This window comes from Miscanthus floridulus, chromosome 7 (genome assembly GCF_019320115.1).
Source record: "Miscanthus floridulus cultivar M001 chromosome 7, ASM1932011v1, whole genome shotgun sequence".
NCBI lineage: Eukaryota > Viridiplantae > Streptophyta > Magnoliopsida > Poales > Poaceae > Miscanthus > Miscanthus floridulus.
This window is the reverse complement of record NC_089586.1, coordinates 116,109,223-116,136,893: the sequence shown is the minus strand read 5'-3', so window position 1 is coordinate 116,136,893 and position 27,671 is coordinate 116,109,223. Positions and strand designations below refer to the sequence as shown.

The following is a 27,671-nucleotide window of genomic DNA, read 5'->3' as shown; positions in this document are numbered from 1 at the left end:
TCAAGGAGAGTGCTCACGCTCTCCCTGAGGCTTGGGGGCTACTGTCGGGTACCATAAAACAGGGTCCCCTAAGCGAAAATTGAAAAAATCGCTTAGACCCTATCAGAATCAAAGCCAAGAGACAAACTATTGGCTAAACCCCGGCCTTGTCCGAGGCCACCGACTCTCCGACTCGATCGAGGCCTCGCACGAAGGGCCTCGGACGGCCTACCGAATTTCCGTCTCGCTCGGGGCCTCGCACATAAGGCCTCGGACGAGCAGCCAACTCTCCGCCTCGATCGAGGCCTCGCACGAAGGGCCTCGGATGACCTACCAAATTTCCATCTCGCTCAGGGCCTCACACGTAAGGCTTCGGATGAGCAACCAATTCTCCGTCTCGCTCGAGGCCTCGCATGTAAGGCCTCGGACGAGTTGCCGATTCTCTGTCTTGCTCGAGGCCTCGCACGTAAGGCCTCAGACGAGTTGCTGATTCTCCATCTCGCTCGAGGCCGGCTTGACAACAGACCCGCCGCCTTTGCCTCGACCGATCTCCCCGACAGAGCGTCACATCCAATTAAATGTGACCAACCACTCCCGCGATATAAGCCGGACGACGGCTCGACACGGTGGAGTGGCCGACGCGACGTAGGTCACATCGACGCCACACCGTCTGGACAAGACGAGGCAGGGGTTACCGGCCGCTGTGCTCGGCACTATACCCACGACTGCCACCCATACCGCACTATGCCGCTTGACCCTAACTGCTCTGAGGACAGCGCGGCATGGGGGGTTAAGCCCGGGTCACTATAGCCTCAGAATCAGCATGCAGGACCAGCTGCTCCCTCCACACCTCGGCAATCTACTTCGGGGTCTTAGCAACCTCAGGATTCATGCCCACTGAGCCCCCCCCACGATGGCTCGGCCTCAGCACCAACCAGGCCTCGGCCCTTCATGCGGTCAGCACATAGCGACCGGCACGTCCCCCGCTAGGACCTGCGTCAAGCAATCACTGGAGCTCCCACATCACACAGGATTGGATGTGACCGGCGTGTTGCTCCAGCACTTTAAGGGCAGGACCACTCCATCCACCATGCCGCCACAGTAACAGGCTACAGGGCTCAGACATGCCGCCTCTGTTCGCATGACGCCACATAGCTAACACCTGTACCACCCTTGTCCCCCCTTCAACTATAAAAGGGAGGGACCGGGACCATTTCTAGGGGAGCGAAGAGCGAAGGGCGAAGGAAAGAGTGAAGGGACGAGCGGAGAGACGAGCGGACACAAGCTCACAAGTTCACAAACTCCCATACACGCATGAGCAACACACGCTCGATGATCTGTAACACGCACGCTTTCCTGCTGCTTGAGATCAACATCTCAAGCAATTCATCCCGTTCCATGCAGAGACCTGGGACTAGCTCCCTCTCTCGCTCCGCTTGTAATCCCCTACTACAAGCACTTTGGTGCAAGGAATACAAGATTGATCTCTCAGACTGGACGTAGGGCACCCATTGCCCGAACCAGTATAAACCTTGTGTCTCTTTGTATCACCATCCAGGATTAGGGACACGCAGTACAAATTTACTAGTTGGTTGAGGACTCGCCAGTCCAAAACACCGACACTAGTTTATCAAAGTAATTATGAGATAGGTAGCACTACTCCAAGTGATGAAGCAATGGCGAAGATCATGACGATGGCGATGGCATGGTGATGATCAAATGCTTGAACTTAGAAAAGAAGAAAGAGAAAAACAAAAGGCTCAAGGCAAATGTATAAATAGTAGGAGCCATTTTTGTTTTCGTGAACAAGACACTTAGTGAGTATGATCACATTTAGGTTAGATAGCCGTACTATTAAGAGGGGTGAAACTCATATTAAAATACGGTTATCAAAGTGCCACTAGATGCTCTAACTCATTGCATATGCATTTAGGATCTAGTGGAGTGCTAATAGCCTTGAAAATGTTTGTGAAAATATGCTAACACATGTGCGCAAGGTGACACACTTAGTGGTTGGCACATTTGAGCAAGGGTTAGAAACTTCATCGATGGAGTGTCCGCCCATAGAGTGCGGACAGTTCGACGGTGCCACCGGCGTCCTATACAGAAAAGACAAAGGTTCATAAAGTGACCGGACATTGGTGGTGCAGTGACTGGACGCTGGGTTTAGAGTCCGGTCAGTGACAGCAGTAAGCACACAGTCTCGGTCTTGCGACCGGACGCTGGCATGTAAACTGATCAGACGCTCATGGTCTGAGTCCGGTCAGTGCTGACGTACGCTGATGTAAGGTGCATAGAGGAAACTTTGAGTGACCGGACGTCGGGTGAGTCCGGTCGAGCATGACTGGACGCGTCCGGTCGTGAAATTTCACGTTTGGAACCTTACTAGAAACGACCGTATGCTGGGATCCTGCATTCGGTCACTTTCTAACTGACGCGTCCGGTCATCGCTTGACTGTTGAGATCGGGCGATCGGCGTTTGAAGCCGATGACACGTGGCAAGCATCGGGCAATCGGACGCTAGGGTCCTACGTTCGGTCGATCTGACCGGAGCGTCTGGTCACCTCGTGTTGTGCCCAGTGAATGGGTACAACGGCTCTATTTCGTGGGGGCTTCTATTTAAGCCCTATGGCCGACTCATGCTCATTCTTTTGGTCATTTGCATTGATATAGCAACCTTGTGAGCTTAGCAAAAGCCCTCCCACTCATCTCCATCATTGTTTCATCATCATTGTGAGATTGGGAGAGAATCCAAGTGCATTGCTTGAGTGGTTGCATATAGAGGCACTTGGCATTCGTGTTTCACTGCAGGATTCACTTGTTACTCTTGGTAGTTGCCGCCACCTTGATGGCTTGGAGCAGCGAGGATCGTTGAGCGGAGGTTGGTGATTGTCTCTGGCTCCGATCGTGGTGATTATGAGGGGTCTTATGCCTTCCCCGGCGGAGCACTGAAAGGTAACTCTAGTGGATTGCTCGTGTCATTGAGTTACCTCACTTGTGGGTAGGTTCTTGCGGTGTCCAATTGTGTGGACGAGGTTCGTGCAACACCTCTTAGCCACCGAACCACCAAGTGTTGGTCGACACAACGGGGACTAGCGTGCCGGCAAGCACGCGAACCTCAGGAGAAAAATTGGTTGTCTCTTACCCTTTGGTATTCTCCCGGTGATTGATTTAGTATTCATCTTGTGATTGGTTGACTCCTCTACACGACGGTATAATCACCCTACTCACTTATTTATATTTTTGCAAACTAGTTGTAGCAAGCTCTTTAGTGTAATTAGAATTGAGAGCTTGCTTTGTTGTTTTAAGTTCATCTAGTGGAGCTCTTCAGTGTAGCGAGTGTAAGAGCTCTTAGTGAGTAATAACAAAGCAAATTATGTGTCTAGAGATCATAGCAACTAGAATTATTGGATAGGTGGCTTGCAACCCTTGTAGAGCTAGAGCAAGTTTGTATTTTGCTATTTGTTATACTAATCAAATTGCTCTAGTTGATTTGTAGATTTGTAGATTTGTTAAATAGGTTATTCACCCCCTCTAGCCATATTAGGACCTTTCATCGGCCTTCTTTTCCCCGCGCGTCGGTGAGGCAGTAGCACTGCGTAGTGGCGAGGTAAGCCAAAACGGCTCTTCCTTTTCTCCCTTTCCCCTTCTTTCTTCTTGGATTAACCCGATTTTGGGATGGGATAAAAATTAGGGTTAGAGTTTCTTTTCCCGATTCTATTCGTTCGATTCGGTTCATCTTTTTGATTTGATTTGATTTCTTTTCTTTTCTATTTGTACCCATACCGAGATCTACTCAATAGAATCTGGCTAGCTGTTCCCCTTTCCCGTTGCAAGTTAGGGTTAGGGTTTGACTCACTAGAGTCACTATTCATCTTCCCCGATGGGTTAGGGTACTGTTCTTGTTCCCCGACGGGTTAGGATTCGGATGAACCTCTGTTCTTTTCTCAGATCCAAACGGATCTAAACTATTAAGCTAGATCTATACCTAAACGGGGCTCTGGTACCATTGTTGTGCTTATAGGACCACTAGGATCATAGATCTAGCTGGGTACTCGCTATTGAATAGAATCATGAATCCTAGAACACGTTCTAGACTGAGAGACAGAGACACAGAGAGGATAGATGAGGGTTGACGAACCTAACACCGTAGATGGGGATGATCCAGAGGCCACCATCGAGTTTGTTGGTGAAGTCTGTGCCGGGGCAGCGATGTTCGGGGAAGAGGTTGATGAAGTCATCGATGTCGGTGGAGCGGGGGGCGTGGCTGGTGGCTTCCCGTTACTGGCTGCGCCCCTCTCTAGATCGGGTTAGGGTTTATGTGTCGGTGGGGAGCTCGGCTCAGATCAATCCCGTGATAAGAGCTGTGGCCCCCACCTCTTTTTATAACGCAGTGTGACAGGAGCCCTCCAGCCATGGTGGGCTGGACGCCCCCGATCAGGGCGTGAATCAAAAATCTAACTAGGCCGTTGGGTCCCGTTAGGATTAAAGATCAATCTAACAGCTCCAACCCTGGTGTACGACACGAGGGCAGCAGCGCTGGCCATCAGCCCTCCCCTGCCGGGCCTCCTCTCCGACTTGCCCGTCGCTACAGCAGGCGGCGACGCGGTGTTCGCGCTGACAACGCTGGGCGCGGGCCTGCCACTCGCCTTCGAGGCATTCTCGTGGGCGCCCCGCACCGACGACGTGGCGGAGCCGGGGCGTCCGACGCACCGGTGGTCGTGGAAGAGAGTCGCCGCGCCGCCTCTGCCTTTCGCTCCGGAGGCCATCGTGTCCTACACGGTGCCCCCGGACAGGCGCACCGTCTTCGTGTCCACGGCCACGCGCGCCGCGGCACCTACTCCTTCGACACCACGCGTCGCGAGTGGCGGTGCCACGGGGACTGGGTGCTGCCGTTCCATGGCCAGGGCTTCTTCGACCGCGAGCTGGACGCGTGGGTCGGCCTCGACGAGGAGCAAGGCTGCGTGTGCGCCTGCCAGGTCGCGTCCCGCAGCACGATCAGCATCGTGCCGCACTGCCGCCGGAGTCGGACAAGATGGAGGAGAAGCTGTTCTGCGCGACGGGCGAGAGCACGCGCTCGGAGGCCGCGCTCGCGTACATGGGCGACAGCAAGTTTTGCCTCGTGGAGAGCGTGCCTCGGCCCCGAGAGGAGGATGCTGGGCTCGGGAACGATCGCGTCGTTCGTGTGACCGTGTTTGGCCTAAGTTTGATCGGAAGGGGAAACTGCGAACTACGAGTCACCGAACCAGTAGCTCGTATGTAGTGTTTGGCCTAAAAAAAGTTCCTTTCAATTTTTTCCTTTCAAAAAAAGAGGAAGGACACTATTCTCCCATTTGTCCGTGTGCTATTGCTTTTACTTTTACTTCCGGTACTTTTGTTGCGAAGGAAAGAAGACATATATTCGGCCTATTCGCTGGTTGGTTTCTGGGTTGGTTTGGGCTGGCTGGTGCTGGTTTATTGTGAGAGAAAAACACTGTTGGCTGGCTGGTTTGGGCTGGCTGAAACCAACAAGCGAACAGGCTAATTGAAACACATCTCTTAGTTACACCTGGAAAAATCTAAAATAAAAAGAGATACAATGTTCTATTCAGATTCTTCTATCTTCTTCAGCAGCTTTCCTCGATGCATAACAAAGCTTTATACTGAATCTAACGATCAACTCAAAACATTGGACATGGCATAAGATTCAATGGTTCAGAACCGGTTCGAAACACATTTGAAATGATGAAAGAAACATCGTCAATTGCATCGTTGAGTACAACATAGGCTGCAGATTCGTTGCCTTCAACCCTCGTGTCTGATTTGCTCTCCACGACCGACCAACGACAATGATATTGATAAATGATATTGATAAACCTGAGTTCATATCCCTGTGGGGAATGTTTAGGATCACCCCTCTCCTTTCAGATAATAATCGCAAATTGATCTTTTATTGATGAAATCGATGCCTACAACACTTATTTTATCGTGACAATCATCGAAGTCATTGCAGGTAACAAGATCCTAATCGAAAATCATCTCATTTCGTCGATAGACTTATTTAAACTAAACCCTAAACAAATTAAATTTAAAAACTATTGTAAAAGAAAGATGGGTCACTTCTCTTTATCACCGATAGACTCACCGGAGACGAAGAAGAGGAGGTGCTAATGGCAGAGTGACGATGGCGGCGGCTGCTCCTTCTCGGTGGTGTGTTCTAGGACCGAACCCCTACTACATTGCTACACACGAATACCTCTCTCGTCTATCTTGTTAATTTGCAAAAGAAAAATAAAAGAAGAGATACTATATGATAGTTAAGGACACGTTTGGTTGGGTGGCCAACTCCCAACCAGGCTCCACAAAAGCTACCTTGGACTTGTTTGGTCAGCCCCAACATGCCACCGACCACCCCTTTGTCGGGCCAGCTGGGAACGCGGTGGGAGTCCGTTTCCAGGGAGGCATGCTTGGCTAGGGCTCGGTGCTGATTCGCTTCACCTCCCCGGTGCTGTACTGCTGTGCATGCTCTCCGGTTCCCACCGGCCACTGCTCCGCCGAAGATCCCGCCCGTGCTGATCTCCAGCGACCATACTCCGCGGATCTCGAGTTCCCATCGGCCACCACGTGAGCTCCGACGAGCTCGAGCTTCTCGGGCGCCTCCACGGAGAAGCCTTGCGCTGTTGCCGTGTGGGACGCGAGCACGACGCGCCACATGCGGACGCGGCGCGGGCTGTCCAGGCCTCGGTGCCTTGCGTGTCTGGCCTCTGCCCGTTCCCTGCTCGCTGACACATCTCATGGGCAAGAAGGCCACCTTCTCTTCTACTAGTCCTGGGAGGAGGCTAGCTGTAGTACTGGATCATAAGCGGCAAGATTGGTACTTGTATTAAACTATTCCCTTTCTACGGTCGTTGTTATGATGGTTCATCTTTTGCTTTGGTGGATTTGCCACGCCGGCCATCTCCCCAGCTCCGATTCGCAGTGGTGAAGTTACCTGGAAAAAAAGAGGTGACTCTATCCCAGTCAGACTAGCCAACTAAACAAACGATGCTAGCCAGACTTAGATTACGTAGACAACCAAACAAGTCCATCATAACTTGTTGGAGATAGTCTTAAGCTAGCCTGGCGTATTTTCTAGTCAGGCTAAAAGGTAGCCAGATAACAAACAGGTCCTAATAATTAGCCAACTGAGAGCCAAATCGTATCGTCTTCATCAAACGGCCGGAGTACCATCAGGCTAAAACTATGGCAATGAATTTCATGAAATCGCTCGACATAATCGTCAACTATTCATCAAATCATATTACATTACTCTCAGTCTCAACTGTAGTCAAATCCCGGTTTGACGACTATAATGGAATGGAGAGACGTTGCATTCGCATCGCATCGTCGGTCAAAAATCGAAAATAGAAAGGGCGTGCGCTCCAGCGGTCTTGTAGTCCCTAACACTAGTACTACCAGTAGTCCAGTCCAGTAGTGAAAGCGCGGTACACTGACACGGAGCAGCTGCGGCCGGCTGCTGGTGTGGACGGTGCACCATTGTGCCATGCGCCCCGGGGCCCCGGCAGACCCACATCAGCACGGCGCTGGATCGCCTCGAGCACGCGCGCATGGCGCATCCGAGGCTCCGGGCGGTGAAAAAACCATCGCGAGTGGCCTCGCGCGCTTTCGCGCCTCGCTCGTGCGGTGCCGTGCCGGGTGCCGCGAGCCCCGCCCCGCGTCGGTGATCCCACCCACGGGACTTGAGGATTCCCGTGCAGAGAAAAACCCATAATAAAATGTAGACGCGCGCTTTAACGAACCCCAACGTCCTCCTCGTCCCTCTCACTCCCTTCCTTCCTTCCCTCCTCACGTCCTCACACACACACACACACACACACACACACACAAAAAAAACGCCCGAGCCGCTGCGCAGCATGGCGCTAGAGGAAAACGCACTGGTTGTGATTGCATCCAGTTCAAAACTTTCGGCGCGCTGCGAAGGGAGTCGGGCGCTGCGGGCGGGAGGTGGCATGAGGGAGCAGCAGGGTTCCGGCGACGTGGCGGGGCGCCGCCGGGGCGGGGTCATCAGGTCGCTGCTGGGCGTCGAGCGCCGGCTCGCGGAGGGCAACGCGGACGCCGAGGGGGCGGTCGGAGTCTCCTCGGGGAAGCAGCCGGCGGCCGCGGACGGTTGCGGTGGCGAGGAGAGGAAGGCCGTGGTGAGGGTGGTGGCGGCCGACATGCCGCCCGCGCTGCAGCGCCGCGCGTTCCGCTGCGCCCGCAACGAGCTCGCCGCCATGCCGCACTTCCCGCGCCGGCTCGAGCCCAAGCGCCTCGCGCTCGCGCTCAAGAAGGTAAATGTGTGTTTTTTTTCCTCCGAATTGACTATACCCCGTAGCAACCAATGCTAGGACTTGCATATTCCTATTGGCAAGTTCACTTACAAGTCGCGAATTAGAGTCTCTGAGATGCTGCTTAGACTTCAGTGAGGTCATTGTCTTGGATTCTTTATTGTTCTTACTATTACTAAATGTTTTGCTTCATCGCCCCTAAGAATCAAGGATATTGGAGCGGCATTGCTGCTATAGCGTGATTTTGCACATGTTTTTATACCATCATCGTGCACTAGCGTCTTCTCACGGGAATGCAGTCATAACTGGTATATGATCTGTCCCTTGTGGTGCCTTACCATGAGTCCATGACGACGATTGTGCAGTGCATTCATATCCATTCTGATTTGATTGCCGTTGGAGTAATCTGGGACTGTCTACTGTCTTCATGCGTCCGAATCCAAGATAGTCCTGTAGTTCGTTTGCCTTTCAGCTCATTTGGAAGGTTCTGAGAGTTGCTGCTGATCCCATCATTGGCAGTTCAAGTATCAGTTTCTGAACAACCAGCCGATGGGGTCAGGTTGAATCATCGTAACTGTTCTAAGCCATCCTTGTGCAATCTATGGTAGCTAACCACCAATACTAGCAATTAATACACTGCACAATCATAAGGTCATGCCATCATATGCTCAGGTGGTTGTCATTTCACAAAATGGTACTCCTATGCAAGTTTGACTGATCATGCAGCAACTTTGAACAGACTATTGATCTTGAATTTGTGTGTTTGTATTGATTACTTTTAATAATGTACCATTTCCCAAATTTAATGTATCATTTCGAAAGTCTCATTTTGTACTACCCAACATGGTTCTTGCTTACATTTTGTAAAGACATATGGATCTTTTCTCAGTTACATGAATCTGACAAAACCTCCAAGCAACCAAACAGCCGAATCTAGGACCACATCGCACAATTCATCCCCATATATGTGATCATACAACCACATATAACGTATTCCAATTATTTGTCCACAATTTCCTCATTTTGTCCGTCCTTCTGTTTCAGATTGCAATCCTGTACCACATTACGTACTGATAAGGTCTCATCCCTTGCTGACAGGAGTTCGATACTGCTTATGGACCAGCTTGGCACTGCATCGTGGGGACGAGTTTCGGTTCATATGTCACGCACGCCCGGGGTGGATTCTTGTATTTTTCCGTCGATAAGGTCTACATCCTGCTCTTCAGGACAGCCGTGGAGCCCTCGCCTCATTGACGGCCACCAGCCTACCAGCAATGGACAAATGGTTCATAAAAATGCGCAGTTCTTGGGACAACTTACACCAAATTCAGTTGTTCAGTCAGCTAGGCCAAGGCCTTGTAACTTGTAAATTCCATTGTTTCTTCGAAGGCAAATGGAAACTCTTCATGCTTCTGATAAAATTTCGATTGTTGTTGTCATCTGTTTCAACTGAATCTGTTCAAGACTTCTAATGGTTTTGTTTTTGTGCCTGATAGTGTACAATAGATTTCTGGCTCCTTTGTAGATGGCCAGATTGTATCAAAAGTTGCACAGGAAACAAATTTGGGGTATGTCCAGATGATCTTATCCTACAGAAAGTATCAAATGAGCTTGAACTTACCTTCTGTTGTTTTCCAAGGCATGAATTACAGCCTGCGATCATCAAGAGGTTGATGCAACACAGTATAACACATTTGTTTCTAAAGAAATACGTAGAAATATCGATGTGGATCGAAACAAAGAAAACCTAATTAATTATCTCGTCTAAGTTCTGATGTATACACATCGACTAACAGATTCAACACGTGTCAAGCCACGATGGAGCTTGACAATGACATTATCTTTGGCATATAGCAAAAACTTGTGTGCGGCTTAGGCTTAGCTGTATCTCAGGAGTCAGGAATCTGGATTAGGGCGATGCAAACTGGAGCTCTAGAACTAGAAGAAGTTGATGTCATCTTTCACTGCTACGTGCTATGCTTACTTTTGCCAACCACATGTTACGTACTGTCGTTGGAGCAATGCAATGAAAAGATGGATACGCATACGCATCAACTAACGCCATGTTCGATTGGCTTATAAGCCGTACTTTTTCAGCCAACGAACAGTATTTTTCTCTCACAATAAATCAGCTAACAATACTTTTAGTCATGGCTTATCAGCCAAGCGAAAACTTTCAGAGACCTCAGGACACAAAAAATGCTTCACGATGACACGATACATGATTTCAAAGGATAGATAATGGAACATGACCCATAAAACAATCATAATAACCACTGCAGCATCGAAGAGACCACACAAATATAACAGAGTCAAACACATCAACAAATCTGAAAATCCATTACAGAGTACACAATCCAAATGATAGTTCTAGTAGCAGATGCTAACGAAAATAAACAATGTCCAAAGTTTGAGTATCACTGAACATATATCATCATCACATATCGTTTCAACTTTCAAGTCATATATGTAGTAGTAGCAGATAGTAGTGCAAGTCATAAGCGTGTACCGCCACTAAAGTAAAGGGCAACCGTGCGTTTCAGGCTCCCCTGTTGAGCCGCTGGAGGTGCTGCTTCCCGGCGTTGTGCTGCTCGACGTTGAGCCCGCTGGAGAGGTGCACGTTGCACACCGAGCACCGCACGTTCATCTCCCCGGCGAGGTAGGCCAGCCTATTCCGGTGCTTCCGCCCCTGCTCGTGCTGCTTCAGGTGCCACGCCGTCATGCACAGCACGCCGCAGAAGGTGCACGGCACGGTGGGCTTCTTCTTCGCCGCTGGGTGCGGTGGCTTGGGCGTCGTCCTTCGCTGGAGCCCGGGCACGGCGCTGGGGCCGGCGTGCACTGGCGGCGCGGCCGTGGCGCCGCCATATGCGCCTGGCGCCGGCTGCGGAGCATGCCCCGCCCTTTGTGCGTTCAGCGCTGCTGGGGCCGGGGCGCGGTGGGCGTTCGGCGGCGCCGGTTGTTGTGGTTGCGCTGGCGCCTTCGGCCCTGGTGGGTACTGCTTCAGCGGTGGCGTGCGAACACCCGCGAACCCCGGAGGCGGTCCGAGTGCTGGCCTCTTTGCGCAAGGGTGCTGCGCTGCTGGAGGTGGAGGCGGTGGCGGTGGCAGTGGGGGTGCTTGCTGTACCTGAGAAGTGAGGAAATACACAAGTCACACAATATACAGCCATATAGGTCATAGTCAGAATCAACCGTACATGACAATGCAATTTGTAACAAAGATGAAGTGAAGGCAGGCATCAAATTTGGAATGGATGTAACTGACTATGTGGTTGCCGAACATCTTGTAGTCCAGTGACTAGTAATATGGGATTATTTGCTCGATCCTGTTAGTTTTTTCAGAAGTGTAAAATGTGACAATGAATTACAATCCTACAGTTAGAGGTCCTTTTCCCCTCAAAAAGAAAGAATGACGGAAGGAGTAACCGAGTAAGCGTGCCGGTTAATGAACAAACGAAGGACACTTAATGTTTGATTCTAAATTTCTAAGACAAACTTTGTGTTACCCCCAGTAAATTGTTCTTTAAATTAATTGCAGTACCATCTTTCTACATCATATTTGTTTAACTGAAAAATGCAGCTACAGAGGATAATTCTATCACTTTATTATGAACTATCATTTGAGGAAACACACATCACAAGGCAACTGAAGAGTACATTTCTGTATCTTGAATGGTAGGCTTTCAAGGATACCACTATCTTCAAAAATATATTTGGATTTAGAACTGACAAGCCTTGCTGTATGTTTTTGTTGCAAGTGTGAATCGATTAGGTCCTTATGTCACCTGAGACATTATATCAAAACAAATACTTGAAGTTGAAGATTAGAATGAAACACATGCAGTCCTAGAACCTGCAGAGTTTTCGTTTTCTCTGCTTAGCAATTATAACTTAACTGAAAAATGCTAATCGGCCTTTTTTCTCTACTGAAATTACTGCTATGCTTAGACTTTGCACAGACCAAATATATAAGCACAAACATAAGAGAAAATGATGAAACCTGAACAACATTTTTCAGGAAAAAAAAACATCACTTCAGTATTCAAAACCACATCCTTCAACAGTTTTTCAATATAAAGGAGGAAGTGAAGTACTGTGCCTCACCGGTGGGGCTGGGGGAGGCTGCGACTGAGCACTGCCAGAGGGTTGCTGGCCCCTCCTCTTTTTGAGCTCGAGCCAGCGCTGGACGTCCTTGGTGAACATGTCCCTCAGCTCTTGGTCAGTCTCCCTTTCATCTTCTACTTTGATCACAAGAGCACCCGGCGGAACAGGAAATGGCGGCGCCATGCTTGTCAGAGGAGTCGCTAGCTGGATGTGCCGCTGGATGAAATCTCTGAGCTGAAGAGGAAGAATTGCTATAGAACTCAGCAATAGATGAATTGTATAAGTCTCTATATATGCTGTTTTTCATCCCACGTTGGTTAACCCCTCACACACCCCTTGTGCATTGAGAGCACACTTCATGGCCAAGCCATAAAGCGACGGAGATAGCCCAGCCCATCGTTTGTATTGGGCAGAGAAAGAACCGGGCCCAGCATGCAAAAGTTCCGTGCAAGGTGTGGACTGACTGAACTCAATCATTTATACTTGACCAGAAATGCTGATCAAGGCTACATAAGGCCAGAGCTAATAGTTCTATGTGTATGCAGCTTGGATGGTCCACATAAACCGATCGATCGCCTCCCATGTCGGCTACAAAAGCCTGTAAATCCAACTGAGTTAGTTGATAGCTGGCGAACAATAAAACAGGTGACAAGCCTCACAACCAAATTCAGTTGTTCAGTCAGCTAGGCCGAGGCCTCGTAACTTGTAAATTGCATTGTTTCTTCGAAGGCAAATGGAAACTCTTCATGTTTCCGATAAAATTTCGATTTGTTGTTGTCATATGTTTCAACTGAATCTGTTCAATACTTCTAATGGTTTTGTTTTCGTGCCTGATAGTGTACAATAGATTTCTGGCTCCTTTGTAGATGGCCAGATAGTATTAAAAGTTGCACAGGGAAAAAAGTTGGGCTATGTTTAGACGATTTTATCCTACAGAAAGTATCAAATGAGCTTGAACTTACCTTCTGTTGTTTTGCAAGGCAGGAATTACTGCCTGCGATCAAGAGGTAGATGCAACACAGTATAACACATTTGTTTCTAAAGAAATACGTAGAAATATCGATGTGGACTGAAACAAAGAAAACCTAATTAATTATCTCCTCTAAGTTCTGATATATACACATTGACTAACAGATTCAACATATGTCAAGCCACGATGGAGCTTGACAATGACATTATCTTTTCAACCCCCAAAAAAACTCAATAATAGATAGATTAAACCTGCTCAAATCATTGGAGGATCAGACGACCATTTCAGCCTCCTTCAAACTAGAGGGAATTCCTATATCTAGTCTCATAGTGGCTTTGTACTTCTCCGGAACTTTTGCACCACCCTGAATGCATATCTCAACAACAGCTGGTGCCTGACCATAGAAGGTCTTTAGCTCCCTCTGCAGTTCCTCCCCCGATTCTGGCATGTGCCAGACGTATCTAGGAGGTATTAGGTCATCGAGCACCGCTGCTTGCCATCCATGTTGTCCATTCCTCTGCTGGTGCTTAAAAGCTCCACAGTTGCGTGCTTTGTGGCCAGTTGGCCCAACATGGACCTCAGGGCAGTATCCGCAAACCCTCACTGCATAACCTTTCATAAGCTTCAAGGCACCATCCCTAACGGCCTCCCATGCTTCAAGTGTCTCCTCAGCAAGAGCTGCTGCCTCCTCAGGGCTAGATGGAGCAATAATCTTATCGTAATGTAATTCCTCAAGAAGTGGCTGCTTAAATCTGTCAGGCTCTGGTTCTGGTAGGTCATCTTCATTTGCATCAACAAACTCTTTTCTTCCAATTTTAATGATAGGCTTTCTTCGACGCTTTGTGGGATACTCAGGAAGGTCAACTCCAGCTTGGATGCAAAGCTCCACAAGAGCGGGAATGTGGGGTACAGAAAACCTCTGATCATGAGGGATGCGCGGCCCTAGGCGGTCCTCTAGATGATAGGCTTCGACGGGTAAGAAAACAGCTTCCACTAGAGTACTTCCCCAGTCATGTTCTCCTCTACGTTGAGCTGCTGACATTCCTCGGCATGTTCGGAAAGGATGTCCAACAGATCCAACATGTATCTCACTGCAATACCTGCAACAGAAAAATACACATGAATGTGCTAAGACGAACCCAGGAGGAACTAGGTGGCATTTGTAAATTTGTAAATAAGAAGAAATAGGCATCCATATTCGAGTTGAAGAGGACTTGAATCTAGGTGGTTGGGTGTGCATCCACACCTCCCATCAACTGAGCCTAGCTCAATTCTTTTTGAACTTTGAAAGTTCACCTAGTGTGACGATGAGATTTTCTTCGTGTGCAGTATGAAGACCTCACTGGGAAACAGACAGTTACTCTAGTTCTCTGATCAGGCTGAATGCATAGCTCCAAAGACAAACAACATGACTTTCATCAAACCAAATGCAGGCTTAACTGGAACAAACAATGCCTGGACGAATAAACAAGTCTATCGTCTATAAGCTTCTCACCAAGATAAAAAAGCACAGTATGCTTGCAAATAACAGAGGTGTCATTCATGATGCTATGAAGTTTGTATCGCATAATATAATAGGCACATGCTTATAAATATGTTATGCACCATAAAAGTCGTGAAATTAATTATTAGCACACTCAATCAATTCAGCAGCAAACATATGTCACAGTTCGCTGCATTAAATGCATCATATTATGTTACCTTGGTTTATTGAAAATGAGCAGCCTATTCGGTTGGCTGGTTTGTATCGTTGCTGGTTCGTGAAGAAGTACTGCTGACTGGTTTGTGTGAGAGAAAAATACTATTCCGGCTGGAAATTTACGATCGTTTACGACAAGCCACAGCCAAACGAACAGGCTGTCGATCCGTCCGATCAAAAAACAAAGAAACATCCCAGCGTAACAATAGCATAGTTTGTAATGAATAATCAACGATAAAGAATGGGAAACAGGAATTACTTGCAGCCTTTTACTGGTACTACTTTCATAAGCCTCTTCAAGTTGTTGATCAGCAAAATTCTTGCATTGTACACTTTGTATGCAACTGGTATAAGTCTACGCACTAGCATTCCGTTTTTTGGTGGAGGCATTGGTTGTTTCGGTTTCCCTTGTGCTGCCTTCATCCTCTCCTTTGCTCGGCGCCTTAACTCCAGCACTGGAATGGGAAATGGTTTCTTCTCTCTTTTTGAATATTTTCGTGGAAAGTCAGCATTTTGAGCATGTTCATTTCTAATGACAACAGCCCTTTGACGAGATTGACAAACATTTAAAGTAGGTACACTGCCAAAAAAAAAGGAGCGTGAGTAAATTCATCAGTAAATCGGGACGAAGCTAGCAAGACTAGCATTCAACCAACTTTAGTAAAGAAATGAAGAATCCTCAGAAACATTTTGGCAAATTTCACCCAAATAAATCACTAGGATCTTCAATACAGATTACACTGCTTGCTCTAATTAACATACAAAGACATGCAAAGGGGGGTGGCAACTACTGTTACAGCATGTGTATTCGACTGTTCATGTGGTTTGTTTTTGTGGCTGCTGAGTGTGTCTTTTTTTTCCATTTTGGGGTTCATTTTGAAGGGCGGGCCTGGTGCAAGCGGTAGAGTCTTACTACCTGTGACCGGAAGGTCCCGGGTTCGAGTCGCGGTCTCCTCGCATTGCACAGGCGAGGGTAAGGCTTGTCACTAACACCCTTCCCCAGACCCCGCACAGAGCAGGAGCTCTCTGCACTGGGTACGCCCTTTTTGGGGGTTCATTTGTACTCATTTCTTTCTTCTTAATGAAACGACATGTGACTGTCCTGCATATTAGCAGAAAAAAGGGGTTGGGTAACTGATAAATTTCCAGGATGAACGAGCATACATCGACATATATTGAATATTCGATAACCACTGAAGTACTATGATTCCCAGCGTAATGAGGATAGCTTATTCATCAATACACTGGGCAGCTCCACCCTCCAGTTACTTTTACATGATGTTTCAGACAACAAAATTAAAATACATACATGCCAACTTGCTGTCTGAAACCGTCATGTAAACCTGACATAATTATATGGCACGAAGCCACAAACAGTTTGCCGCCCACTAGTCGCTAATAGTTCTGACAGCCACCTGGTATCCCCAGCCACATTGTATCTGTTTCTTGTTACTTTATAAAAGCAGGGTTTACCTCCGTAAAAAAAAAGTTCCGACAGCTGCAGAAGTATTAAAAAAACTTCCCTTGATTTGCTCAGTGCTCAAGCATCTTTCAGGGCCTCATTATAGCAGCACTTTCGATTTGTTTATGGCAGTTCCGGAGATTAGCAAGATTATCGAGCAAAAAGAACTCAGAGCCAGCAAGAATAGGACTAACCCGAGTCTGAAGCTGCATCCCCGCTTGCCATTGACAACAGCTACGGACGCACCGGCTCGCTCCCTAACCTGCGGTAAACAGGCACTGCAGCTGAGCAACTGGCATGAATCACACGAATTCTGGAAACACGGGGCTGAGAGTGGGAGGTACCTGGAAACGGGGGGCGGACCACCGGAGACCGATGAAGCTGCGTAGCGGAAAAAGACGGGAGGAGCAGGTAGGCGGAGGGAGGATAGCAGAGGGAGCCGTTGAGGTCCGCATGGCCAGAGCTTCTCCCGTGGCCGTGGCCGGAGCGAAGACTGCTCCGTGCGACCGTGCCCGGTGCCTCCGTCTCTGTCCCTAACTCCCTATCCTGGAGGCTGGAGGTCGGGAACCCAAACTCCGGTTGGGACATGGGATTTTTTTCGCTGCTCTCTTATGAGCCGGCGATTGTTGGGCCGACTTAAGGTGGCCTGCCGTGACTATGGATAGTTCGCGGTCCAGTTTTCTTGTGGAATCCACTAATAAAAAAAATAGTTTTCCGGTGGAAAAAAATACGAAAACGCTCCTTCTAGCGCATCCGTCTGGACGGACCGCGGGACAGACCCGTTCTCGCCTGCGCCTAGCTCGCTCTCGGACTCGCGTCTCCAGTCACGGCCGTGCTCCATCCGCCTGCCCCTGTCGAGGTCTGTGTCACCAGCGATCTCCACACTGACGACTTTCACACCACTCTGCAGCTTCTTGCTCCGTGCTGGTGTCAAGCTCCACGTCGATGAGCCTCTATTCGTCAAGCAGCAAGCAGATACTACGCTAAAAACATATGTTGCAATAGTATATTTCGAGTGTTTCATATATTTCTGAGGTATGTTGCAAATGTTATATATCGATGTTGTAAAAGTAGATTGGGATGTTGCATAGTTGTAATGGATATACACGTATGTTTCAAGTGTATGTTCTAATTTTTTTATCTGCTCCAGACGAATGTTGTAAGTGTTTTGTTTGGATGATGCAAAAGTAGATATAGATGTTGCATATACATGCACGTTGCAAGCATATGTTTCGAGTGTTTTCACGTGTTTTATACATATGTTTACAAGTGTTTCATCTGGATATTGCATATGTTTGCAATGGTTTTTAAATATTTTTCAGGCGTTTTCGCAAATGTTTCAAACGCTTGTTTCAATTGTTTCATGTGTCTTCTTTTGTATGTTGTAACTACTGTATCTAGATGTTTTAAAAGTAGACTGGGTGTGGCACATGGGATACGCGTGGGAAGCGGCCGGCAGCACGGACGATATCCGGGTGGCGCGGCCGACAACCGGGGCGGTGCGGGACCACTACTGGTCCCGACGTGTTGGGTGCTCGTTCGCTGCTGTGCGGGCAGCACCCGGATCCGATGTATTTTCTAAAAAATATCCTAAAAATCATAGAAATAATTTTTCAAAAAATTTATCCAAATATTTTTACATGGAAAAATAATTGCAATTAAAAATTATAAAATCTGGTTCAATCTTGGAAAGTTCATAGAAAATTTGTTTTACCTTTGAAAATTACAAAACTAATTTTATCTTTTCTAAAACCATGCTCTATCTTATGGTGGATAGCTTGGAATTGTTTGAATTTTGATAAACTTTTTTTTTTGGTGCTTATTCGCTATCCCGTTACCTCTTATAGATAGTCGATGTTTTCTCTGGCTGTCCCTGGTGACTAAAATTTTGACCTGTAAACAAACAGAGGCCAACTTTCATTGGCATAACCAACAATTGGTGTTGGGGGCCTTAGAACGAAATAGCCCCTTATTAGCAACCAGCTAGGAGCGTGCCGCGCCTGCTAATTTTCTCTTCTAGAGCTGACACACATATGGTAGTCATTCTAAGTGGTAGCTTCTTGGAAATGAAAATGGTTTCTTGGGCTGGTTCTCCAAATTGCAGATTTCCCATATACCCATAACCAACCGCTGAAGCACTGGTATCATTTCTACTACCAAATTAAACAATGAAAGCTGTTCAAGCAAGAATGCCACAAGTTCTTCAACTACCCTCAGCTACCAGGCATGTTTACATGCCAATTGACAATTTGTCTCTCCATTTCGTACACCGCACCTCACACGGATAGCTGTAACAACAGATCGTCACTACACTCAAGCCGGAAACTTAATCCGTTAATCTGAATTAACCCAAACTTGCAAAAGAATGACACGACTCGATGCAACCACGCCTAGCTATAAAAACAACACCTCGCCAGTCGCCAGCCCCCATCAAGCAACCCAAAGCCATCAGCTAGCAGCAGCAATTGAATACCAACATATACAGAAAAGACGTCCACAGTATTCAGAGACCAAAGCAACAATGGCAGCCGCCCTCGCCGTTGTCTTCGCCATTGCCGCCGTTCTCGCGCATTCAGCCGTCAGCGCCGTGGTGGCGGCGACCGACGATGAAACTTCTACGGCCGCTAGAAATTTCACGATAGCTTCTCCTCCCTCTCCGACGACCACTGGTCCGGTGACATACGTGTTCGGCGACTCGATGTCCGACGTGGGCAACAACAATTACTTCCCCATGTCCCTCGCCAAGTCCAACTACCCCTGGTACGGCATCGACTACCCCAACCGCGAGGCCACCGGGAGGTTCACCAATGGAAAGACCATCGGAGACTACATGGGTAAGTTTCTGCGAGCTGTTACTGCTAGTTGAATCAATGTGGCGCTGGCGCGATCGATCAAGCAGCAAGCATGACCTGACGTATATACGTGTTATGATGTGCAGCCGAGAAGTTCGGCGTCCCACCCCCGCCGCCGTTTCTGTCGCTGAGAATGACAGGCAAGGACGTGCTCGGCGGCGTCAACTTCGCTTCCGGCGGCGCCGGCATTCTGAACGAGACGGGCATCTACTTCGTAAGACGCGTTGCTGCTCTTCTGATGCTAGTAGTGAACTAGTGATTTGTTTCTGTGTCTGTAACACGTACGACGAATGCGGCGGTGCAGGTTCAGTACCTCTCATTCGACGAGCAGATATCGAGCTTCGAAATCGTCAAGAAGGCGATGATCGCCAAGATCGGCAAGGAGGCGGCGGAGGCCGCTGTCAATGCGGCATTGTTCCAAATTGGACTCGGTGAGGGCCAGGGTTTCTTCATCTTACATACTCCATTCTTAACCCTTGTGGAGGTTGTACTCCTACTGAGCCAGTAGCAGCAGAGCACTGACGTGGCGTATAAAATGTGTCTTGGCGTTGGGCAGGGAGCAACGACTACATCAACAACTTCCTGCAGCCATTCATGGCGGACGGCACCACGTACACGCACGACCAGTTCATCCGCCTCCTCATCACCACCCTAGACCGGCAGCTCAAGGCAAGACCCCGAACCGACACTGTCCACGCACGCACGGCACTGACGCACTGCCCATGCAGAGGCGGGCTCGTCTAATCTGTTCTGCTTCTGCAGCGGCTGTACGGGCTCGGCGCACGGAAGGTCGCGTTCAACGGGCTGGCCCCGCTGGGTTGCATCCCGTCGCAGCGCGTGCGCTCCACGGACGGCAAGTGCCTGTCAAACGTGAACGACTACGCCCTGCAGTTCAACGCGGCCGCCAAGAAGCTGCTCGACGGCTTGAACGCCAAGCTGCCCGGCGCGCAGATGGGCCTCGCTGGCTGCTACTCCGTCGTCATGGAGCTCATCCAACACCCCGACAAGAACGGTAACGTGTCCTGACCGAGTGCACGGCGATCCCGCTCCGCCGGCGGCGTGCGTACGTGAATAGTACACTGTACACTTCTTCTTCTTCTTTTCTCACGGTGCATATATATACGCACGCAGGGTTCACGACGGCGCACACGTCGTGCTGCAACGTGGACACGGAGGTCGGAGGGCTGTGCCTGCCCAACACGAGGCCCTGCAGCGACCGCAGCGCGTTCGTGTTCTGGGACGCCTACCACACCTCGGACGCCGCCAACAAGGTGATCGCCGACCGCCTCTGGGCCGACATGATGAGCGCCGGGCAAGGGGGCGCTTCGGCTCCTCCGCGCGTCGGCGCGTCTAGCCCCGCCGCGGCGCCGTCTCCGTCCCCGTCTGAGGACTACTGAGGAACCGACCGTGCCGATCGATGCACGGTGTTGCCAGCGCCCGTAGAGCGTTTTGGCAATCGGATCTGCAGATGTTTAGTTCACCTTATACGTGTTCACAGAGGAGCATATATACATGTTGCGTGTTTGCGTTGTGTCATACACATAAGTTTGAGAAAGGAAAAGTTATTCTTTTTTAGAGGAAGAATGGAAAATTTATGTGTTTGTAATTTCGTATACACCTTCGTGTGTTGGGCCTTTTCACGATTTGGCGCCAAACCAGCTAAAAACCAGGAAACGTCGATGCCCTTCCTAGGCTTCTGATCTTGATCATCCCTGTACAGCTTCTTGAACTCCCTCATCGGCACCTCCTTGCCGAGCACCCCGCACGTTGCCAGGGCTCGGTGGCCGTCTCATCGGCCTCCATGGAGTCCACGCTGGCGTGCACCAACTGGGTGAACACCAACCCACGCTAAACTGTCGTTGAACAGGTCTATTATGCGTTGCACTTGTATATTAACATTTAGGGTAACACAGTTAAACAACTAAAATGGTGTATATGCTTTAGTGATTTTGAAAAATCATCGATCACATATTATAATATTAGATAGAATTAAAAAATATGATTCCGATGACAACCTGATACCAAATAAAGATTACTTGCATGACAAAAATGATATCATAATATTGAGGATCCATACACAACCTTTCATTTTTTACAAACAACAAAAATAGTTTGGCAAACATCGAGAATTTACATGTGTAGCCTGACTGACCGGTAACCTCGATGGTGCTTTAGATTTTACTCTGCACGTGACAATCAAAATTCCACTTCACGAACAAATAAGCAAAAAGAACATTCCAAGGCTTGTAATTAATCCCAAGGGCTTGCAAAACTACCTGGATGATGAAATGACGTTGGATAGATTTTGCACGGAAGATATCTACCCCTTGACCACATTCTACCAGCAATCATGCAATCATATTTTGCACGGAAGATATCTACCCCAAGGGCTCTGCACAGATCTGTCTCACGTTCTAACAGTTCCATATCCTTTGATATTTTCAAATACTGCCACCTCATGCAATCATACTCCATTTGATGTGATATGTTATCATACTTAGGCCCTGTTTAGTTCCAAAAAATTTTGCGCAGTACCCGTCACATCGAATCTTACGGCACATGCATGGAGTACTAAATATAGACGAAAAAAAACTAATTGCACAGTTGGGTGAGAAATCGCGAGACGAAACTTTCGAACCTAATTAGTCCATAATTAGACACTAATTGACAAATACAAACAAACGGGCTACAATACCCAAAACCAAAATTTTTTGGCTTCTAAACGCGGCCTTACCTACCAGCAATGTAACAAAGTAAAAGTCAAGTTCTTAGCCTGGCATATTAGATACACAATTTGAAAAATACCGTGCATTCTCACCAACACACGTGATCTTAGAAGCAGAAATTAGCATCCTTGCAGTTCAGGCACATGATAATTTATTTTTGATAAAAAATATGTTCAATCTGTTGGGAGTTTTTTCTTGCCATAGCAAGAGATACAGGAATCAGTTCACATTACCTGAAGATTATTTGTGCAGCCCACAATTTCACGATGGTCATCCTTGCACAAGAAGGTTCCAGCAGTGAACCAAGGTCGAGTGAATATACCAGTCTATTTGCTCGGAGCTTCAGATGAAACAAAGAAAGAAAACCATTTAATAAATGCTGAAGGTTTGTTCTATATTAGTACCCAGTGCAGGGAACCCCTGGTCAGTGCGGGATCTGGGGAATGGTGTCAGTGGCAAGCCTTATTCTCGCCTGTGCAATGCGAGGAGACCGAGACTCGAACTTGGAACCTTCCAGTCACAGGCGGTAAGACTCTACCGCTTACACCAGGCTCGTCCTTCTTCTTCTGTATTAGTATGAGAGAGAAATTAAATAAGTCAATGAGTGCTTACAGATTTAGCGGACCATGTCCTACTACAAGATGTGATATCCCACGAGTTCACTTCATGGCCTAACTAAGTCCTTGTTTAGTTCATGAAAAGTTTTCCCAAAAAGTACTATAGTACTTATCACATAGAATCTTGCGATACGTGTATGGAGCATTAAATGTAGACGAAAAAAAACTAATTACACAGTTTGGTTGGAAATTGCGAGACGAACGTTTTGAGCCTAATTAGTCCATGATTGAACACTAATTGCCAAATAAAAACGAAAGTGCTACAGTAGGCAACTTTCCACCAATTAAACACGGGCTAACAGGGATAATATATAAGTAAAAAATAGCACTGGGAATTGAAGGTACCTCTAGGAGTACCCCATCTCTGCATTAGAAGTTCCAGGTTCAGAGAATGGATGAGAGCATTCTTCTCCAACTCACAACAACAGTTATGTGGTTGTGATACTTCAATTACTGGCTTCCTGGTGCCCGCAATCCATCAAACACCTTAGGAGCATGGATGTCTCCATGTATAGAACACATAAGCATCAGTGTAGTTTGTACTCCGGCGCTCGGAACGGATCAAGTGTGTGTTTGTTCTCACTCTGTTGTCTCCTCCTAGGCAGGGCATAGCATGTCCACACTTCAAATTGGAGAAGCACCAAGATTGGATGGGGCAATTTTAGTCAAGAAAGGGGAACAAATCATATCCATAGTGGAACGAGCAATACAAAGCCTATAGAACAATGCAAAAATCAAGTAGAACAATGGTACAATTTGGGACGGAAGAAAATTAGTTGAAACAGAATAAATGATTTAAAAATCAGTAGCTTCTAGTGATGGTCTCTACCTGCCGCCGCCGCCGCCTGGGTCAGTCGACACTTAACTCAACTCAGAGTCCTCCACAGATGCTCCTATGGACATCCTCCGCCTCTGCATTCAACGGCCTCAAGGTAGCCGCATTTGTTGCGCCTACGCATCCTCTGCATTCAATGGCCTCAAGGTTGCCGCATCTACTGCGTCTGCGCCTCCGTCCACGGGAGCGAGAAGTCGAGCTCACGGCGCGAGCAAGGGAACTACGTGGCAGGCATTGTGGCAAATCGAGCGAGAGTGGCCGCAGGGGGGCAGGGTTGCGAGCCCAAATCCGGGGCCTAGGTAGATCCGCACCTCGGGAGACATTGGTGGTCCTGTCCTTGATGACAGTGGCCTCGTCGACGGCGGCGACCATGCGAAACATGTCGAGCGTAGGTCTGCCTCGGTCATGTGGTGTCCGTGGGTGCCAGCCTATGGGCCGATGCGTCGCCTCGTCGGGGGCGGCCACCGTCGGGCTTCGCCGCGTCGGTGCGCGTCACCCGCGGGGGGAGGGGGGATGCCTCGAAGGCGATGTTGACGTGATGACGCGGAAGTCCGCCTTGGCCACATCCGCTAGGACGATCGCCGCCACCATCGGCTCCTCGAACCCCGCCGCCGCCGTCGCCACCCTCATCCACACGTTGGATTAGATCAGAGAGAGAAGGGGCACACACCAATGGCAGAAGAGGAGGAGATGCAACTACAGGGAAGGCAACATCACCAGGTGCCGCGTCTCCCTTGATGGCACTCCCACGCGGTCAACTCCACCGCCGCCGTGTCTCCGGCCTCATCCACTCCGTTGACACAGCGTGGAGAGAGCGTCCGGGCGAGGTGAATTTTTTTAAAAAAAACATCCTGTAGGAGGGAGAGGGATCGAACCGGGGATATTTAACTTTTTAGCATCATTACCTATGGCGACGCCTGAGATAGCATCTTTAGGTTTGACGCTACGTTTTTAAGTATTGGAGAGAGAAAAATGATACACATTTGCCACTTTTACTCATGTGGCATGCCAGGTCCGCTGTCTAGCTCGTATCCGAGTCAGCGGGCCGATGTAAAATGACCGCCCTGCCCTTGTGAAAGGGTCGAGATGGTGACTAGAGGGGGGTGAATAGTCTTTTCTAAAACTTAATCTCGTCGGCTAACCGAAACAAGTGTGAAATTATAACTATCGGTCTAGCCAAGACTACGCCCTTCTATCTATATTCACTAGCATATTTCAAAGATACTAATTAGCAACAAAGGTGCCGGGCTAGCTAGAGCTCTCCTAACCAATTATAGAAGCAAGGTCACACAAACCTATGCCACTAGTACTTTAAGCGACAAGGAAGCTCCTACACATGCTAGTAAGCAAAAGCACAAAGCCAATTAAACTTACTAGCAATGCTCAATAACAAAGCAACCAATGCTAAATTAGAGAGCGTAATTACTTAGCTACATAAACTAAGCAATGTGACTAACAAGGTTACACAAACCAAATTAGCCATATAAGGGAGCTACTTCTATGCTATACAAGCAAGAAGGTAACTAGTAAGCTACGCAAGCTAACTAATTACAAGAGCAACTACACAAGCTTAATATGTATAAAAGTAATTGCAAGCTTATGTAATGGGGATGCAAACCAACGGGAAGAACAAGGTTGACACGATGATTTTTCTCCCGAGGTTCATGTGTTTGCCAACATGCTTGTCCTCGTTGTGTCGACCGCTCACTTGATGGTTCGGCGGCTAATTAGCATCACCCGCTAAGCCCGCACGTCGGGCGCCACAAGAACCTACCACAAAGGTGAGGGTAGCTCAATGACACACTTTACTAAAGTTGCTCTTCGCGACTCTCGCGGGGCGAGCACAATGCCCCTCACAAGCTCTTCTCCGGAGCGCCGCACAAGCTTGTTGCAGGCTTCAACGGAGACCACCACCAAGCCGTCTAGGAGGTGGCAACCTCTAAGAGTAACAAGCACCGTCGGCTTGTAACTCGATCATCTAGTGCCACTCGATGCAACCTCATAATGCAATCGCACTAGAATCGCTCACTCATACAATCGGATGATCACTATCAAGTATGTGTGAGATGGAGGGCTCCTAAGCACTCTCAAGCATGGACACAAAGTCCTCCAAGGTGCTCAGCACCAGCCATGGCCAAAGGCCACTTCTATTTATAGCCCCAAGGGCTAAACTAGCCGTTACCTCTTCACTGGGCAACTATCGGGTCGACCGGACGCTCCGGTCGTGTTGACCGAATGCTAGACCTCAGCGTCTGGTCACCCGATGACAGCCACGTGTCACCTGCATTCAACGGCATTCTTTCGATCTCAATGATCATCTTCTGATTGGACGCAGCAGCTTCAACTGATCGGACGCTGGACCCTCAGCGTCTGGTCGTTTACAGTAAGGTATCGACCCCGACCAGACACGTCCGGTCGAACGTGATCGGACGTAGCCCCAGCGTCCGGTCACTCTCTAGCAACACTGCTCTGTCCGACAACAGGACCGGACACTACCACCAGCATCCGATCACTTTTAGAGCCAGCATCCAGTCGATAGACCGACGCTGCATGCTAACTGCCACTACTAACTGGACGTTGAGCCTCAGCGTCCGGTCAGTGTGTGACCTGAGTCTGGTCCACTTTGTGGGACCTTTCTCATCTCTGTTTCTTCACCGAGTTGGTCCACATCAACTCCAACTTTATCTTCTTTGTAAATGTACCAACACCAACAAGTGTACACCACTATGTGTATGTGTGTTAGCTTTTCATAATCATTTTCCAAAGGGTTAGCCACTCAACTTGTCACGCCACTCGATCCTAGCGATGATGTAAAGTTAGATCACTCGAGTGGCACTAGATAACCGATATGCAAATAAGTTTGCCCCTCTTGATAGTACGGCCATCTATCCTAAACCCGGTCATAAACTTCTCTACATACATATGATCGGTGAAATACAAATGCCCTAGGTTATACCTTTACCTTGCGCATTCCATTCCATCTCCTCCAATGTTGATGCAACCCATGCACCAACATGATCAACAATGATATGATCCACTTCATATCATCACGTGATCATATTGGTTCATCGATCTTGACTTCACTTGCTCTTCACCGTTGCCATCATCCATTGGCGCCAAGTCTTGTTCAAGCTTCACCGCCACGCGGTCCATCACTCCAAAGCCTTCGACTTGCCCTTCACGTTTGCAACCGGTCCATCAAGCCAAGTCTTATCTTGATCTTCTCCACCTTGATCACATGACTCAATGTCATGTCTCATGTGCAATAAGCTCCTTCATCACCACATGTGTGAGCTGTGCAACATCTTCAAGCCATTTTTACCTTCATGGTATATGTTGCTCACACACATGTACCTGTGGACTAATCACTTATGTATCTCACATAAACACAATTAATCCACCTAGGTTGTCACTTAATTACCAAAATCACACAAGGACCTTTCACCTTGGCATCTGTATTACCCCGCGACCTACTGCACTCTCTCCCATCCGCTCCCCTTTCTCCTTTCTCTAGTCCACGCGCAACGCCCGCCAGCCACCGCGCACAATGCTGCCCCCACCACGAGACACGTGCCTGCTTGGAACCCTATCCATGGTCTGCATTATTGCCTTGATTTGGGGATTAGGGTTAGGGTTCATCGATTTGATTTGGTTTTTATCCATCTCTGCTTAGGTCGGTGATCTATTCCCCAGTTCCTCAAAAAATAGATAGGACCGGTTGTCCTGTTTGGTAAGATCAATCACTCCATCTCACTGCATTCGAAATGATAGATGTTGTGTACAAATCATGGCATGTAGGATGTTGTCTAACTCGTTGATTTATTTTTTTGTGGCTGCATTCTGTTAGGATTGATCCTGGCAACATGTTTAGATTAGTTGTTAATGTTCCGAAGTTTATCATCGATGGGGAGTATGGGCTAGTAGAAATGGCTGATTAAGAGCATGAACTATAGCTGGATAGAAACTTGTAGTATAGTCTGGAGAAATTTTATGAGGAGATGGCCACAAAGATCATTTGGGGTCCATCACAAACTCTAGCAGTCTGGGTTCTTGACACTAACAATGGTTCTGAATGGAAAGTTAGAAGGGATGAGCATTTTCAGCAACTGATAAAGGACAGATGG

At 48.3% G+C, this 27,671-nt stretch overlaps 4 protein-coding genes across 7 annotated transcripts; 2 read left to right on the top strand and 2 right to left on the bottom strand.

The window, feature by feature from the left end:
* Positions 1–7,838: 7,838 nt before the first annotated feature.
* On the top strand, positions 7,839–9,824 carry LOC136464387 (uncharacterized). The gene is made up of 2 exons (XM_066463342.1): positions 7,839–8,288; positions 9,384–9,824. The coding sequence occupies exons 1-2, from the start codon at positions 7,872–7,874 to the stop codon at positions 9,537–9,539; spliced, it is 573 nt and encodes a 190-aa protein (XP_066319439.1). The 5' UTR covers positions 7,839–7,871; the 3' UTR covers positions 9,540–9,824.
* A 917-nt stretch (positions 9,825–10,741) lies between these two features.
* Positions 10,742–13,147, bottom strand: LOC136467677 (uncharacterized). 3 transcript variants are annotated; one of them, XM_066466444.1, is made up of 3 exons: positions 12,387–13,147; positions 11,157–11,409; positions 10,742–11,123 (listed from the first exon to the last, which is right to left on the bottom strand). In XM_066466444.1, exons 1-3 carry the CDS (start codon positions 12,567–12,569, stop codon positions 10,825–10,827), a joined length of 735 nt encoding a protein of 244 aa, XP_066322541.1. In that variant the 5' UTR covers positions 12,570–13,147; the 3' UTR covers positions 10,742–10,824. The 3 variants fall into 3 exon arrangements, with proteins under 3 accessions (XP_066322541.1, XP_066322538.1, XP_066322540.1); XM_066466441.1 differs by having other exon boundaries at positions 10,742–11,409; XM_066466443.1 differs by having other exon boundaries at positions 10,742–11,403.
* A 306-nt stretch (positions 13,148–13,453) lies between these two features.
* LOC136467676 (APO protein 2, chloroplastic) lies at positions 13,454–17,111 on the bottom strand. Of its 2 annotated transcripts, XM_066466439.1 has the most exons (5): positions 16,862–17,111; positions 16,712–16,779; positions 15,972–16,157; positions 15,315–15,635; positions 13,454–14,456 (listed from the first exon to the last, which is right to left on the bottom strand). In XM_066466439.1, the coding sequence occupies exons 1-5, from the start codon at positions 16,970–16,972 to the stop codon at positions 13,628–13,630; spliced, it is 1,515 nt and encodes a 504-aa protein (XP_066322536.1). In that variant the 5' UTR covers positions 16,973–17,111; the 3' UTR covers positions 13,454–13,627. The 2 variants fall into 2 exon arrangements, with proteins under 2 accessions (XP_066322536.1, XP_066322537.1); XM_066466440.1 differs by lacking the exon at positions 15,972–16,157 and having other exon boundaries at positions 13,461–14,456.
* A 1,852-nt stretch (positions 17,112–18,963) lies between these two features.
* Positions 18,964–20,922, top strand: LOC136464386 (GDSL esterase/lipase At5g37690-like). The gene is made up of 6 exons (XM_066463341.1): positions 18,964–19,351; positions 19,456–19,583; positions 19,674–19,800; positions 19,926–20,038; positions 20,132–20,381; positions 20,501–20,922. Exons 1-6 carry the CDS (start codon positions 19,039–19,041, stop codon positions 20,764–20,766), a joined length of 1,197 nt encoding a protein of 398 aa, XP_066319438.1. The 5' UTR covers positions 18,964–19,038; the 3' UTR covers positions 20,767–20,922.
* Positions 20,923–27,671: the final 6,749 nt, after the last annotated feature.

What these genes read in the sequence shown, in the direction of transcription:
- LOC136464387 (XM_066463342.1), top strand. Translation starts at nt 7,872, where the DNA reads ATGGCGCTAGAGGAAAACGCACTGGTTGTGATTGCATCCAGTTCAAAA. An exon ending in TCGCGCTCGCGCTCAAGAAG is followed by an intron (nt 8,289 to 9,383) that starts GTAAATGTGTGT and finishes CCTTGCTGACAG; the next exon opens with GAGTTCGATACTGCTTATGG.
- LOC136467677 (XM_066466441.1), bottom strand. Translation starts at nt 12,569, where the DNA reads ATGGCGCCGCCATTTCCTGTTCCGCCGGGTGCTCTTGTGATCAAAGTA. An exon ending in AGCCTCCCCCAGCCCCACCG is followed by an intron (nt 11,410 to 12,386) that starts GTGAGGCACAGT and finishes CTCACTTCTCAG; the next exon opens with GTACAGCAAGCACCCCCACT.
- LOC136467676 (XM_066466439.1), bottom strand. Translation starts at nt 16,972, where the DNA reads ATGCGGACCTCAACGGCTCCCTCTGCTATCCTCCCTCCGCCTACCTGC. An exon ending in CCGGGACCTTCCGGTCACAG is followed by an intron (nt 15,636 to 15,971) that starts GTAGTAAGACTC and finishes TTTTTTTGGCAG; the next exon opens with TGTACCTACTTTAAATGTTT. An exon ending in GTACCAGTAAAAGGCTGCAA is followed by an intron (nt 14,457 to 15,314) that starts GTAATTCCTGTT and finishes TTTCTGTTGCAG; the next exon opens with GTATTGCAGTGAGATACATG.
- LOC136464386 (XM_066463341.1), top strand. Translation starts at nt 19,039, where the DNA reads ATGGCAGCCGCCCTCGCCGTTGTCTTCGCCATTGCCGCCGTTCTCGCG. An exon ending in GACCATCGGAGACTACATGG is followed by an intron (nt 19,352 to 19,455) that starts GTAAGTTTCTGC and finishes TATGATGTGCAG; the next exon opens with CCGAGAAGTTCGGCGTCCCA. An exon ending in ATTGTTCCAAATTGGACTCG is followed by an intron (nt 19,801 to 19,925) that starts GTGAGGGCCAGG and finishes GGCGTTGGGCAG; the next exon opens with GGAGCAACGACTACATCAAC.